We start from the raw sequence: 14701 nt of genomic DNA on the forward strand, positions 1-14701 counted from the left end.
TGTTTCCTCATCTGTGTGCCCAGTGAGGAGGGGCTGGGGGCTGGGAGGTGATCACATGGCACACAGTATCCTGGTTTGTGTGGGGGCCGCGGGGTGGGGGTGGGGGTGGGGGGAGTTCCTGGCCGCTGAGGGCCCTGCCCTAGAGCTCCTGCATCTCATCTGCTTGGAGCTGGTGGTTCCATTAGCAGCCAGGCCTCTGGGCAGCCCAGCTCTGCTTTCTGGTGTCTTAAAAGTTTAATGCAAACCTGAGGGCTAAGCTGGTGCCTCGCCCAGCTCCCTGGCGCCCTGGCACACCCAGAGCTGGGCCGCCTCTACCCCCCAGGGTTAACCTCTGGGGCCCCTGCTGCCCCTTGTCCCCCTTAGTGCCCTTCATCCAAAGGTGTGGGGTCAAAGAACATCCCCCTGGGGCCCCTGTGCTGTGTAGGAAAGGGAAGGCATCGCTCTGAGGCGGGCAAGGTCCCTGGGGAAGCAGCTCCCAGGCTTCGTTCCTGACACCCTGTGTGCTCCTGCTGACTCCAGAGCAGCTGGCACAGCCAGCCCGCCCCATGCCCACACCACCGCATGCTCCAGGAGCCCCTTCGATTGACCTTTTAGGAGATGTCCTCACTTTCTGCCAGGCGGTCTCCATGAGGGGCTGGGGCACGGTTGCTTAAGAGCGGGCCTGGCTGGGGGTACAGGGGATAGAGGGCTCGCTCCTCTGCAGAACACCTCCCAAGCCCCGTCTCTCCCCTTCCTCTACCATGTGTTTAATGGCTGTGCATTTGCCGAGGTCCAGAACCTCTTTATTAGATTGGTAAAATTAAATCCTGCAAGTTAATTTAATTTAATTTCTCTCGCCTCCCTTCCCCTTGCTGGCGGTGATCTGCGGAAATTCAGGGCTGCATTCCTCTAGTTTGCTATGCCCGGCTTAGGAAGTGCTTTAGAATCTGTGGGTGGAGGGCGTGGGGTTTCTGGGGACTCTGGATGAGGCCTTCACACCTTGGAGCCCTGGAGCCCGCTGGCTGGGTCCTGGGAAAGGGGTTCCTGCTGTGGGACTGCCAGCTGGTCCCTGTCCCAGTCCTCTGGGCTGGGGGATGCCTTCAGGGGACCTGTACCTGCGGGAGCCTCTGCTCCTGGGTACTTGATGCTGGGACCCAGGTTCCCTGGCCTGGCACCAGCATGGAAACTTGTGTCCTTGTGTGAATCCTGCTAGGAAGACACTCAGGCAGGGGTATGTTCTGGAGACGCCGCCCCAACCCATACGTCCGGCTCTGGCTCCAGCAAGCCCCTGTCCTCCCCGAGGGCTCCCGTATCCACCGGCCTGTTGCTGGGTGTGGGGCTCATCATGGTTGATGACCCCTAACCCCACGGCAGGCCCGGCCTGGATCTCAGCCTTCCTCAAGTCAGGCTCTGCAGAGAAGAGACTCCCCCGCCCAGCCAGCCGTATTTTCTTCCTCCTGGGGGAGGCCCCTGTGTGTGTCTGTGTCGGGCGGGGCACAGCTGCAGGGGCTGGACTCCAGCTCGGTCATCTGCAGAGGTTTCCCAAAGTGGGTTCCATTCTGAAGGGCATCTCAAGAGCGAGGGGGTTGGTGCCGCAACTCTGAGGATGGCTGGGGTAAACAGAATTGGTGGCCTCTGATTTCCTGCCTGGCCCTGCAGAACTTCCCATAAGCGCATGGGTGTGGTGAATCTCATGGTGAGGTGGGGAAACAGAATAGGAGGTATTGCTTGGGAAGCAAAGTGGGGAAACTGAGTCACCAGAGAATGTGGTGCTGGGCAGGGCTGACTCCACTGTGCAGAAAAGGGTGTGGAGCCCTGGTGTCTGGGGCCAGGCTGGGCCCCGCCCTCCTCAGCAAACAGCCCTGCTCACATCCCTGGGCCCACCCGGGCCCTCGGGCCTCTCTGGCTGCAGCAGGCGGGTCAGCTCCCCATGGAGTCTGCTTTCCTGGCCCCAAAGGCCTGAGCCAAGCCTTTATTTTATTCTTTTCTCCTAAAGTTCAGCTTTGTTCTTAAGCCTTCCAAGAAAGCAACCTAAAACCAGCTCCTGCCCAGCTCTCGGCTGGCTGGGGTGTGGGGCTGCAGCCTCACCGGTGCAGGTGGCCTGAGGACAAGGCAGCAAAAGCGCCAGTTGTCCTCCATCTCCAGGGACCACACGGCCCCATCACCTTCAAAGGGAATAATGGTCCCTTCTCTGAGAGAGCTGGTCTGGCCCCAAGCCCTGGGGCTCCAGCCCCTGAGCTGTGGACGCAGGCCAAGACGCCCACCTGGACGCCAGGCTGAGTGCTGCTGTCCCACCCAGGTCACAGCAGGTTGCAGGCCTCACCGGCTTCCTCTGGGTAAGCCTGCAGCTGCGGGCTTCACAAACTTGTTCCATTCACCCCCAGGAGCCATCTGAGGGTAAATTTTAACCCCAGTTCACAGCTCAGCGTCCAGGGCTGCGGTGTCCTTACAGGAAGTGGCTGGTGCTCACAGCACCTAGAATTCCAACCTGGACAACAGGCCAGGACCCTCTTGCTGCTGGAAGGGACAGGCGGAGAGCCCACACTGTCCCTTGCTCTCTGTGTCAGCCCTGGCTGCTGGCCAGCCCAGCACAGGCAGTTGGGACTCCAGGAGCCAGTGCACTGTGCTGGCCTCTCCCTGTCCCCTTTCATGGTACAAGAGCCCCTGTCTGACTCAGACATCCCTACCCCCTGTCCTTGGGGTGAAGCCATGGGCTCTCTGGGAGGCTCCTGGTGGTGGAAGCAATGGGTCTGTGAAGGGAGCCGTTCGGGGGCCTCTGTTCTCTGCACTGTGTCACTGGGTGGCACAGGCCCCTCTCCTGTACCCACCACCTGGGCTGTGTCCAGCATTCAGCCCTCGCCGAGCTCACCAGGACACTTGGCAGACTTCTGGGAGAGGAGGCAGCAACTAGGTGGGGACCTGAGGGTGACGGGCATGGCAGGGAGGGCAGCGGGGCTGAGGCCGGTGGGGTGGCCCAGCTCATCAGAGTGGCCGAGAGGGGATGTTTCTGTAGATGCCCCCGTCCCCCTGAGTCGGCACCAGCCCCTTGTAGGAGGCAGAAAACACCCGGCATGAAGCCACCTCCAAAGGCCTTTGCCTGGCAGCTTCCCTGCACCTGGATCTCTTCCCATCCCCATTCGGTGGCTTTTTGTCTGATCTGGAGAAGCTGAGCCCACGGTGTGTGACTAGGGAGGAGCCAGATGGCCTTCTCTCTGGTCTCGGATGCCTCAGAGGGACGCCGGGAGTGAGGGGCAGGGTGGTGTCGCATTGCCTCCCACCAGGCCTGTTCGGAACTCTTCCGGATACTGCTACCAGCGTTACCCTGAGGGTGGTGGAGGCGGCTGCTCAGGCCGGAGGGGCTCACCTTGCAGCCTCCAGCCTGGACCCAGCCCCTTCTTCTGGGTGGAATGTGCTGTTCCTTGGGGTCACAGCTGGCAGCAGGGAAACTGAGGCCAGGCAGTCCAGAGGTCAGCCCCAGGGCCCCACGCAGCTTAGCAGAGGGTAGTGTGAGCCCAGGATGAGGTGCACATTCTCTGGAGGGGTCCCGGGGCCACCACAGGCCCTGCACAGCAGCCCCTTCCCAGGAAAAGACTCAGTAAGGGCCAGACGCTGTGGACCTCTTGGGCAGGAGGTGCAGCTGGTGTCGGCTGAGCAGTGGGTCTGCCGGGAGGCTGCGTGGCTGCTGCCGGGAGTAGCGGGGAGTGCGGGAGGAGCGGGCAGCTGCTTTGCTCTCTGCTGGGACCTCTCAGGCAGGGCTGCCCCTTCCGGCTCCTGGTTGCCCAGCCACAAAGTCGCTCTTTTTTTTTTTAAAGCGCCAGGAGAACGCGGGGAGGGGTGCTGGGGCTGGACTGCCGGGCCTACCGCCTGGGCAGAGGACACAGCTCTGAGGCCCCCAGGACCTGGGGTGCTGCCTGGCCCACCAGCCGCCTGCTGTTTCTGTGCCTCTCTTCACCCCCTGCTGTACCCCCCCCCCCCCCCCCCGCTTTCCCTGGCTCCCCTCCCTCACCTGGCTCCCCACAACTGTCCTGACTCCTCGACCCCTCCCCCGGCACCCCTGCCCATCCCCGCCCGCCCGCGCTGGAGGAGTTGAGCTCTGCCAGCTCTGCAGACTGTTTGGAATAGTTTAAATGCTTTGACACCGGGGCTGTCCTGGAAGGCCGGGAGGCAGTTTACTGGGTAATTCATATGCAAAACTGCACCATAAATTTCCAGGCCGTCTCAGTTGCCGTGGCACCGGGAAGCATTCTCCCCTACTGTACAGTATTTCTGCCATCTTTGTTTGCATTGCAGTGAGTCATCAAAAGTCTGTGTCGTACCAGCACCCGGGCCGCGCATTCCTCTGGCACCAACACTCCACTGTTTTTAAAGCCGGGGCTGGGAGCTGGCATTTACTTCGGCTCCCAAATCAAAGGCGGCTATTCATTCCCGAGCCGCCGGAACGTTCGTCTGCATCCGGCCCCTTCATTGAGATGCGCTGCGCTGCCCGGGAGGGCCGGCCTGGGTGCAGCTGAGCTGCGGCCGCGAGCCCGGCGCCCAGGCGCTCTGCCCTCCTCCTCCTCCTCCTCCCGCATCTCCTCCTCCTCCTCCTGCATCTCCTCCTCCTCCATCTCCTCCTCCTCCTCCGGCTCCCCGCGCCCTCCCCGCGCCCTCCCCGCCCCAGGGCTCCCGCGCCGTTTGCTGCATTCGCGGAGCAGCTGGGCAGGCGGGCTGGGCTTGGAGCGTGCGGGGAGCCTGTCCTGCCGGGCGAGCGGGCAGTGGCGGAAGGTAGGTCTCCCCGCCCGGACGGCAACTTCTCCGCAGCGGGGGCATTGCGGGCCGCCCCCGGCGCGCGTCCACCTGCCCGGCTCCCCGCGCGGTGGCTCCGCCCTCCTCCCGCCGCCCGGCGCCTCTGCGGCCGCCCGCACTTTCCTCCCGCGGGACACAGCGGCCTTTGTGCGGCCCTGCGGAGTTGGGCCGGCGCCTTCTGGGCCGCCCCCGCCCCCTGCGGAGTCCGCGCCGGATAAACAGCGGCGCCCGCCCCAGCTCCCAGCCCCGGGGTCCGGGCAGCCCGGCGAGGGCGGGGACCCCCGAGTCACCTGGGCCGGGGCCGGGCTGGTCGGGATTGGCCCGCGTGGGGAGCGAGGCGAGCGGGGGCGTCCGCGAGTGGGGCTGCGACAGGCTCCCAACTCCTGCTCTGGCGGCGGCGCGGGGACCTGGGAACACGCTGGAGAGCGGAGCGGGCGCACCCAGGGTGGTCTCTGCGCGGGGGAGGAGTGGACGCCGCTTCCGCAGACTTCTCGGAGCCCCCAGCCCCTCCCCACCTGCCCGGGAGCCTCGGGGGGATCCGGGGACGCCGGCCCGCCTTCCCCCCAAGGGCCCTCCGAGAGGCTGCCCAGAAGGAAGAGGGGAAAAGAAGCCAACCGCTAACTGTACCGCTCCAGAGACCCCCCGCCCCGCCCTGGCCACTGCTCCAGCGGGGCCCCTCCCGGGCAGGCAGCGCGGCCAGGGGCTCCTGTGCGGGCTGGAACTTTTCTGAGGGGCAGAAAGTGGCTGCAAAGCTGCCAAGGGGCGTCCTATCCACCCCCACTTCCCTGCTCCCCGCTCCCCCGCCTCCCGTCTGCTGTCCCGGGGCAGGTCCGGGCCTGCTTCCTTCTCGCCTGCTGAGGCCTGGTCGCTGAGAGCAGCCCCCCAGGAGTGGAGTGGAAGCGCTGCTGGCGGGCAGCGCCGTCGGGGGTCTGCATCTGCGCAGGCCGGGCCATCTTGCCCTTCAGCCAGGGGGTCTCATAGACCCCAGTCCCTTCTCTGGGGTGTCCCAGCTGGGAGGGGCGGGGAGGGTGGCGGGAAGGCTCGCTCTTTGTAGCCCCGTGGCAGGGGATGAGTGCGGGAATGGCCCTTCGGGCGGGAGCCTTTGCCCCGGGTGGTGGAGACTGACCACGTGCCTCCTGCCCTGCAGATGAGCCCCGCTAGGGCCGCCCCGCGCTGAGAGCCCAGCCCTGCCGCCCGCCCGCCCGCCCGCGCCATGTCTCAGATGCTGCACATCGAGATCCCCAATTTCGGGAACACCGTGCTGGGCTGCCTGAACGAGCAGCGCCTGCTGGGCCTCTACTGCGATGTGTCCATCGTGGTCAAGGGCCAGGCCTTCAAGGCCCACCGCGCGGTGCTGGCCGCCAGCAGCCTCTACTTCCGCGACCTGTTCAGTGGCAACAGCAAGAGCGCCTTCGAGCTGCCCGGCTCCGTGCCACCCGCCTGCTTCCAGCAGATCCTGTCCTTCTGCTACACGGGCAGGCTCACCATGACGGCCAGCGAGCAGCTCGTGGTCATGTACACGGCCGGCTTCCTGCAGATCCAGCACATCGTGGAGCGCGGCACCGACCTCATGTTCAAGGTGAGCTCGCCCCACTGCGACTCGCAGACCGCCGTGATCGAGGACGCCGGCTCCGAACCCCAGAGTCCCTGCAACCAGCTGCAGCCGGCCGCCGCCGCCGCCGCCCCCTACGTCGTGTCCCCCTCGGTGCCCATCCCGCTGCTGACCCGCGTCAAGCATGAAGCCATGGAGCTGCCGCCGGCTGCCGGCCCAGGCCTGGCACCTAAGCGCCCGCTGGAGACGGGGCCCAGGGACGGTGTGGCGGTGGCCTCGGGGGCCGCGGTCGCGGCAGGCGCAGCCCCTCTCAAACTGCCCCGAGTCTCCTACTATGGGGTGCCCAGCCTGGCCACCCTCATCCCCGGCATCCAGCAGGTGCCCTACCCCCAGGGGGAGCGGACCAGTCCGGGCGCCAGCAGCCTGCCCACCACTGACAGCCCCACCTCGTACCACAACGAGGACGACGAGGAGGATGATGAGGCCTATGACACCATGGTGGAGGAGCAGTACGGCCAGATGTACATCAAGGCCTCCGGCAGCTACGCAGGTAATGCGCAGTCACCTGGCTGTGAAGCGGGGCATGCCTGGGACCCGGGCGGCTCAGGAGGTCACTGGGCCTTGGGTGTTAGTTCGGGGGCCACAGGGGAGCCCCCCACTGAGCCCGGATGAGGTGGCAGAGCTCTGTCACCACAGGGTCCTGACTTGGTGCTGGGTGACACAGGAGCTCCTGGGTGACTGCCAGCCTGTAGGAAGGGTCTTGCAGGCTTCCGTGGCCCAGGGGCCTGTCCGAGGGCTCACATGCCCCGTCTGTGAAGGGCCTCGCACCACACGGTGTCCGGGAGGGTCCACCTCCTTTCCCTTTAACCTTAGCCTGTATCTCACCCACGAGGTCCGGAGATTCCCCTCCACCCAGCCCCTTTGCCGCTGCCTCTCCAGGCTCTGCATCAGGGACAGACCTGGAAGTGCCCACTGAGCCAAGCCGGGTCAGTGGTTGTCCCACTCCTCCTCGTTCCTTTCAAGGAGAGCTGCTCCCCCTCTGGGACCCAAAAGGTTGCCCTAATTTGAGGTTCCCGGGTTACAGTCTGGAGACTGTTGAGGATTTGCTGGGCAGAGTCCCACAGTTGGGGCCTGGGAGCCAGTGTTCCTGCAACCTGACTGTATGTCTGGGCTGTGTGCAGTGGCCTGGGCACATAGTGCCAGCAGCGGGCAGGTGGTGACCCCGAGGGGCAGCGTGGGGATTCGCTCTACCCCATACATATCCTCGAGCCCTGGTGGGACGCCCGCCTGCCCTTCCCCTCCTGCAGTGCTGATGGGGCAAAGGGGGCCGGGACCACCCGCTAGCTTGGACTCCTAGGACAGCTGGATCTCTGCACCCCTGTGCACCACAGCCTGGACAGCAGGGTGGCCCCTGTGTTAGCCAACCTGCCTCCCTCTCTGCCTGCAGGAGAAGCCACTGCCTTCCCAGCAGGTGCTCTGGGCTCCACGGTGTCTTCCTGAGAACGCCTTACTTTATTTAAATGCATATTGCTGTGTTTGCATGATTTCCGCAGAATGCCAGCTCACAGGCCACCTAGATCTGGGCCTCACCGCTTTGGTTTTCTTTTAGTGGTAGGGGTAGGGCTTGGTTGTTCCTGAGAGCAGACACTATGCTAGCTACTGAATTGGCCCTTCCGAAGGGCAGATCACACAGGTTCCGGCTCACCGCAGAGGCTGTGCTGGCCGTCAGTGCTCCTGCGCTGGCCGGCTGAGGCCTCCGGGGAGCCTTCCCCGTGTGCAACTTCTGTCTGCCCCTGCCGATAACTGCCCCAGGGGAGGCAGGACTGGCCAGAGGCTGCTGGGGAAGGCTCCTAAGGCCCACCCAGGGCCCCTATTGGGAAGGGGCTGGCTCTGTTCCTGGTCTCCAGTTCTGGGACAGAACCCGAGACAGGCTGGGCACCCCTGCAGTCCCTGAGGACTCCCCCCAATGATGGCAGCCAGACAGTGCCCTGCCTATGAGTCAGGGAGCTACACCATGGAACTAGGAACAGACCCGATGCATCCAAACATCTTCCCAGAGTCCTCCCTGCACAGCCCCCCGCTGCTCCAGGGTGACCTTGGGCCCCGGTGTGTTTGGGGTGATGGGAAGCAGGGCTGGGTGTTGGGTTTGCTGAGAGCAAGGTGGAGCCTGGTGACTTGTCCCATGCATCTGCCCTTGGGTGCCTGGTCAGCCTTAAGCCCTCATGTCACCTGGACTTTGGTCAGCTAGGAGCCCTCACGCCCACCTGCCTTGACGTGTTTTCAGGGAGCCGGCAGGACAGCAGCCAGAAGAGGCTCTGGAGTCCTGGATGGGAGACGGCCGCTCTGGCGAGGCCTTCCCTCCAACTCCCCCATCCTCAGACTAGATGAGGTACAGAGTGCTGCTGAGGCTGAGGGCCGGGGACGCCCCCAAGGCCATGTTCCTTTAGGGCTTGTCCAGGCCGTGGCTGCTGCAAGGCAGTCTCTGCTTTTGCACAGGTGTTGGCGACGCCAGCGTGGTGGCAAGTGGGCGGCCGGGGGGCCAGGCCTGCTCCCGCCCACCTGCCATACAGTTTGGCTCTGATGCCACAGTCTGGGTTTCTTGTCGTGGTTTTTCTGTTCAGCAAGCCCATAAGTGGGGCAGAGAAAGGGGGTGTGTGATTTCTTGGTTAAAATCTAGGTTACTGGCTGTGACGTCGCTGGCGTCGCTGGGTGTGCTGGGTGGCGGTGCCATGGGGGGAGCTGGCAGAGGAAGGGGCCGTCCCCTGACCCGGAGCTGCCCCTGGGTGCTGGCTCCCCATGCCCTGGGGAGCGTCCTCACACCCACACAGGAGGCTGGCTGCCACCCTCGCCGGGCCGTGGGGGAGTGGAGCTGGGCAGCTGTCTCTGAGCTGGTAGGACCAGCGTGCTCTGAGGTCCCTGCAGGCTGAGCTCCTCCTCCTCTCTGGCCTCAGTGTCCCCACCTGTCGAGTGAGAGGTGGGCCTGAGCGATTGCTGAGGGCCTCGGAGCTACACCTCAGCATGCGGTAATGCGTGCGGCTGTTCCACCCTCTCGCGTTAAGCATCATGGACAGCCTGTTCTGTAGTGCTGTTCTCCTGTTTTTGACATAAATCAAAATGTTACAGATAAAGTTAATTGCTTTTCCACCCCCACGCAGCCCCCGCCCGCGGTCTCTGCGGCCTCACGGCAAGGGTCTCCACACAGCGCCAGTCCCGTCCTCTCCTCCCTCCCTCCAGGTCCTGCTTGCCTCTCTCGGGCAGGGTCCTCACGCAGCGTCAGTCTCATCAGTCCCCTGCCTCTCCTCCCTCCCTCCAGGTCCTGCTTGCCTCTTGGGCAGGGTCACCTCTTGGGCAGGGTCCCCACTCAGCGTCAGTCTCATCAGTCCCCTGCCTCTCCTCCCTCCCTCCGGGTCCTGCTTGCCTCTTGGGCAGGGTCACCTCTTGGGCAGGGTCCCCACGCAGCGTCAGTCTCATCAGTCCCCTGCCTCTCCTCCCTCCCTCCGGGTCCTGCATCGCCACGCCACCCATCAGAAGGAGCCGCCACATTTGATTTATCCAGTGCCCTATCAAAGGATGTCTAGGTTGTTTTCAATTTGTTGCAGTCAGGAGCGAAGCTGCTGAGAAGGCGCCGTGCATGGGGGTGTGAGGTTGACAGGCGAGCTCAGGCCCCCACCCCCAGCAAAGCAGGCCTGACCCCCATCGGGTGGGTGCTGCCGGGGCCCAGTACTTCCTGCCCACCAGTCCCCATCTCGGTAGCACTCGCTTCAGGGCGCCCTGCTGGGCCTGAAGCCATCACCCCTGCAGCGGGCAGGGAGCTTCCTCGTCGCCCTGTGGCCGGCAGTGATGGCAGACCCTGGAGCAAGATGAGCTGGGGGTGGGGTGCACCCAGAGGTGAAAGAAAAACATGGTGTCCACTGGAGGTGAAGCGACCAGAGCAGCTCTCCTCCGGCTGAAGGGGGAGCTCCTGAAGAGTGACGCCCAGGCATCCCCAAGTCGCATTGTCAGGGGCCTTGTGTCTGAGCTAGAGATTGTGAAACGCCAGCCTCTGCCTCCCCCACACCCCCACCCCTACCCCCTACCACGGGGGTGAGACAGGCTAGCTCCTGGAGAGAGCGGGAGGTGGGCTGGGCAGAGGAAGCCGGAGCCTTGGACTCGGTGGCGCTGCGGCCTGAGCAGCCCCCCTTTCCTCTCTGGGTCCCCTTCCTCAGTTACCCACTCTGTGTTCATTCCCCTGGAGTGTTCAGCTGCCTTCCGCTGGGGCTCAGGCTCGGGGGCATCTGAATGTCCAGCAGTGACTCTGGGAGCCAGGGGCTGCCCTGGGCAAGGCAGTGGGCCTGGCAGGCAGTGCCAGCCGCGTCTGGGCTCAGGGCGGGGGCTCCCTGGCTGCACTCTCGGGTCTCTTCCCATGGTCTCCTTGGCACATTCGGATCCACAGGTCCCTGCAGCATGGCTGAGACGGGCATGGCTGCTGTTCTCACCGCCGGGGCAGTTGACAGCACGGGGCCCGGGCTGTTATTTCATCGTGTAGGGGAGGCCATTGTCACCCACGCTGAGGACGGGCACCTTCGTCATGGCAGGCTGATGAGGTTGAGGGACGGTGAAATGGAGCTGGCAGAGGACACAGCGAGGGGTGGGGTGGTGCCATGCTGAGGCGTCTCTCCTGTCCTCTGAAGGAGAGGGGACTGCCTAGACCTGCACCTGCACCCCATCCTGTGCCTGATGGGGCTCGCCTAGCCGTCCCTTTCATGCCCTCAGCAGAGGCTTCGGGCAGGCAGATGTTTAATGGCAGCTGGCAGATGTCACTCTGTGTAGCTACGAAGACAAAGCCACGCTTGGGTATTGACACCAGCCACACACTTCCACGGTAACCCTCTCCCTGCAGGGGACAGCTCTGGCACAGGGACTCTGGGCCCATGACAGGAACCCTATGCCGGGAGGGGACAGCTCTGGCCACAGGGCCTGTGAGCGGGTAGCCTTGTGCATTTCCACTTCCCCTTCCCTTCTGGGCTCCCCCTAACCTCCCTGAGGTCCACCCAGTGTCTCCTGTGTGCCTCTCCACAGGGCATGGCGGGGTTCAGGCACCCATCTGTAAGCCTGGTACCCACTTCCATGGGGCGGCCTGATCTCAGGCAAATCAGGCAACGTTGGAACTGCTCAGGGCCCGAGAGGCCCTCTTATCCAGCCTCAGCCCAGCTGCCCACATCCTGTTCCCTGGACAGATGCTGCTGGGCGTGGGTCCTGGCACACCGCGGCACATCCATCCTGGCTCTGCCCGTCGGGAGAGGCCTGCGCCAGGCCCCAGCCTTTCCAGGGTGACCTGCAAGGTCAGCGCTGGCCCCGCCCATCCCTCAGCTGAACACCCAGGCTTGGGCGGCAGCTCCCGGCCCTGGGCCACAGAACCCAGGGGGCGGCAGTGCTGCTGGGTAGGGTGGTCTCCTTTGTAGCCAGCCACCCCGCACCATTGCCCCTCCGGAAGGTACTCCTGCCTGGGCAGCAAGCAGGGCTGTGTTTCGGAGGCTGTTCCCACCAGCAGCTCAAAACTCAGGACTACCATTTGGGGTTCCCAGAGAAAAAGGAGAGAGGCTGGACTTGGGGTTGCTGGGTATGCACTCATATCTGTGGCCTGGGAGGGGATACATCCACACTGTCAGAGCCCCGCTCAGGGAGCAGAGGGTGCTTTCATCTCTGGCCTGGATAGGGTGGGGCCCTAGCGGAAGCCCCAGGCAGAGGCAGGCAGACCAGGGAGCGATGTTGGCTGCAGGGGTGGGGGTGGAGGGTTCCCTCTGCTTTAAGTGGCCAACACCCCTGCAGCGCAGGTCTTCGGAGGAGCTGAGACCACAGTTGTGTGGCTATTCCCAGCTAGTTTTGTAATTATTTATAGAGACAGGGTCTCATGTTGCCCAGGTTGGTCTCAAACTCCTGGGCTCAAGCGATCCTCCTGCCTCAGCCTCTCAAAGTGCTGGGATGGCAGGTGGGAGCCCCGCAACAAACCCTCTGGCTGCTTTCGTCAGCATCGTGCATGTGTGGCTCATGATGGTGTGGCCCGTCTCCTCCGTGCCTTTTTGGCTTCTTTAAGTATTTATATTGGCCAGGCATGGTGGCTCACGCCTGTAATCCCAGCACTTTGGGAGGCTGAGGTGGGCAGATCTCTTAAGGTCAGGGATTTGAGATCAGCCTGGCCAACAGGGCAAAACCCCGTCACTACTAAAAATAGAAAAATTAGCCCAGTGTGGCAGTGCATGCCCGTAATCTCAGCTACTCAGGAGGCCGAGGCAGGAGAATTGCTTGAATCCGGGAGGCGGAGGCTGCAATGAACTGGGATTGCACCACTGTACTCCAGCCTGGGCAACAGAGCGAGACCCTGTCTCAAAAAACCCCCCAAAACCGAAAGTATTTGTATCCTTTGTAAAGCCTGCAGTCAGTGAGTTCACTGTACAATCAAGTACAATGTTGCAATCAAGATACAGAAGTTTCTTCCTGTGGAATGTTCCCCTGGGGTTCTTTCAAGGGGTGGTCTCCCTTGCAGGCAGGAGTACCTTCCGGAGGGGCGATGGTGGGGGGTGGCTGGCTGCAAGGGAGACGACCCTACCCAGCAGCCCTGCCTCCCCCTGGGTTCTGTGGCCCAGGGCCGGGAGCAGCCGCCCAAGCCTGGGTGTTCAGCCGAGGGATGGGCGGGGCCAGCGCTGACCTTGCAGGTCACCCTGGAAAGGCTGGGGCCTGGCGCAGGCCTCTCCCGACGGGCAGAGCCAGGATGGATGTGCCGCAGTGTGCCAGGACCCATGCCCAGCAGTGTCTGTCCAGGGAACAGGATGTGGGCAGCTGGGCTGAGGCTGGATAGGAGGGCCTCTCGGGCCCTGAGCAGTTCCAACGTTGCCTGCTTTGCCAGAGTTCAGGCCACCCCATGGAAGTGGGTACTGAGCTTACAAATGGGTGCCTGAACCTTCCCCATGCCCTGTGAAGAGGAACACAGGAGACACTGGGTGGACCTCAGGGAGGTTAGGGGGAGCCAGAAGGGAAGGGGAAGTGGAAATGCACAGGGCCACCTGCTCACAGGCCCACAGGCCCTGTGGCCAGAACTGTCCCCTGCAGGGAGAGGGTTACCATGGAACTGCGAGGCTGGCGTCAATACCCAAGCGTGGCAGTTGGCACCCTGGCCCTGTGCGGCCCCCACCTGCTGCCCCTGCTGCCTTTCTGCCTCTCATAGGCCCCTGTGTGTGGGACTGTGCAGCAGTAGGTCATGTATGTTTCTGGGTATTGTGGTTTTGTGTTCGCCGTGCAGGTGAACGCAGGATGCCAAGGGGCTGCGGGAGGCCGCACTCCCTCCCACCAGCAGCCCGTGAGAGCAGCAGGCACCCCATTCCCTTACAATGGTGGGCGTCTCTGTCACCTGGAGGTTTCAGCCATTGCTAGTGAAACATCATTGGCATCCCTCTGTGGTCTCCATCTTCATCTCGCCGATGGCTGTTGCTGTTGAGCACGCTTCACAGGCTGAGTAACCATTCCCTAGCACTCTGTTTCGCTGTATTTCTTCAGATCTTTTGCCCATTTCTTAAAAATTGGGTTTTAAGAGTTTCCTGTGTAATTGGCAGGTGAGTTCACATATGTGTATTGCAGGTACTCCCCTCTGACCTGCCTTTTCATTACCGTGATGGTGACCCCCAAAGACCAGAAATTTTAAATTTTGACGAAGATCAGTTAATGTTTTATTTTATGGCCAGCAGTTTTTGTAGCCTGTTCAAGAAATCCTTGTCTCCCTTAAATTCTGGTCTTTTCTTATGAAAGTCTTACAGTTTTTGCTCTGAAGTTTTGGTGAATGCTTCATCTTGGACTCATTTTGCAGAAGGGATCTGGTAGGGGAAGGTTCACTTCCTTCCGCTGTGGATGCCCAGACGTTGCAGCAGCAGGTCTCCACTGAATTCCCTTCACACCTTTGACGAGAATCAATCGGCTGTGTACGTGCAGGCCTATTTCTGAGTTCTGTTCTGTTCCATTGATCTGCATGTCTCTGCTTATGCCAAATATCCCACTGTCAGGATTCCTGTAGCTTTACGTAAGTCTGGGAGTCAGGTGGCATAGGTCTTCAGCTTCATTCTCTTACTGAAAATTGTTTTGGGCTGCGCGCGGTGGCTCACACCTGTCATCCCAGCACTTTGGGAGGCTGAGATGGGCAAATCACCTGAGGTCAGAAGTTCAAGACCAGCCTGGCCAACATGGTGAAACCCTGTCTGTACTAAAAATGCAAAAATTAGCCAGTGTGGTGGTGCGTGCCTGTAGTCCCAGCTGTTCAGGAGGCTGAGGCAAGAGAATCACTTGAACCCAAGAGGCAGAGTTTACAGTGAGCCGAGATCATGCACTCCAGCCTGGGCCACCGAGTGAGACTCTGTCTCA

At 62.5% G+C, this 14701-nt stretch overlaps 1 protein-coding gene across 4 annotated transcripts in view; it reads left to right on the forward strand.

Moving 5' to 3' along the window:
* The first annotated feature begins 4636 nt into the window (after window positions 1–4636).
* The window catches only part of NACC2 (NACC family member 2), a 46554-nt gene continuing 36489 nt past the window's right edge, over window positions 4637–14701 (forward strand). Inside the window, exons 1-3 of one of the 4 annotated variants that reach the window (XM_032261912.1) lie at window positions 4637–4743; window positions 5912–6343; window positions 6710–6866. In XM_032261912.1, coding sequence (XP_032117803.1) covers window positions 5978–6343; window positions 6710–6866 — 523 coding nt within the window. In that variant the 5' untranslated portion in view covers window positions 4637–4743; window positions 5912–5977. Of the gene's footprint in view, window positions 4744–5046; window positions 6867–14701 lie in introns of those variants that run through there. The other 3 variants (XM_032261909.1, XM_032261911.1, XM_032261910.1) reach the window with 3 other exon arrangements.

Source organism: Sapajus apella, unplaced genomic scaffold, assembly GCF_009761245.1.
Source record: "Sapajus apella isolate SASKATOON/1434 unplaced genomic scaffold, GSC_monkey_1.0 scaffold126, whole genome shotgun sequence".
Lineage (NCBI taxonomy): Eukaryota > Metazoa > Chordata > Mammalia > Primates > Cebidae > Sapajus > Sapajus apella.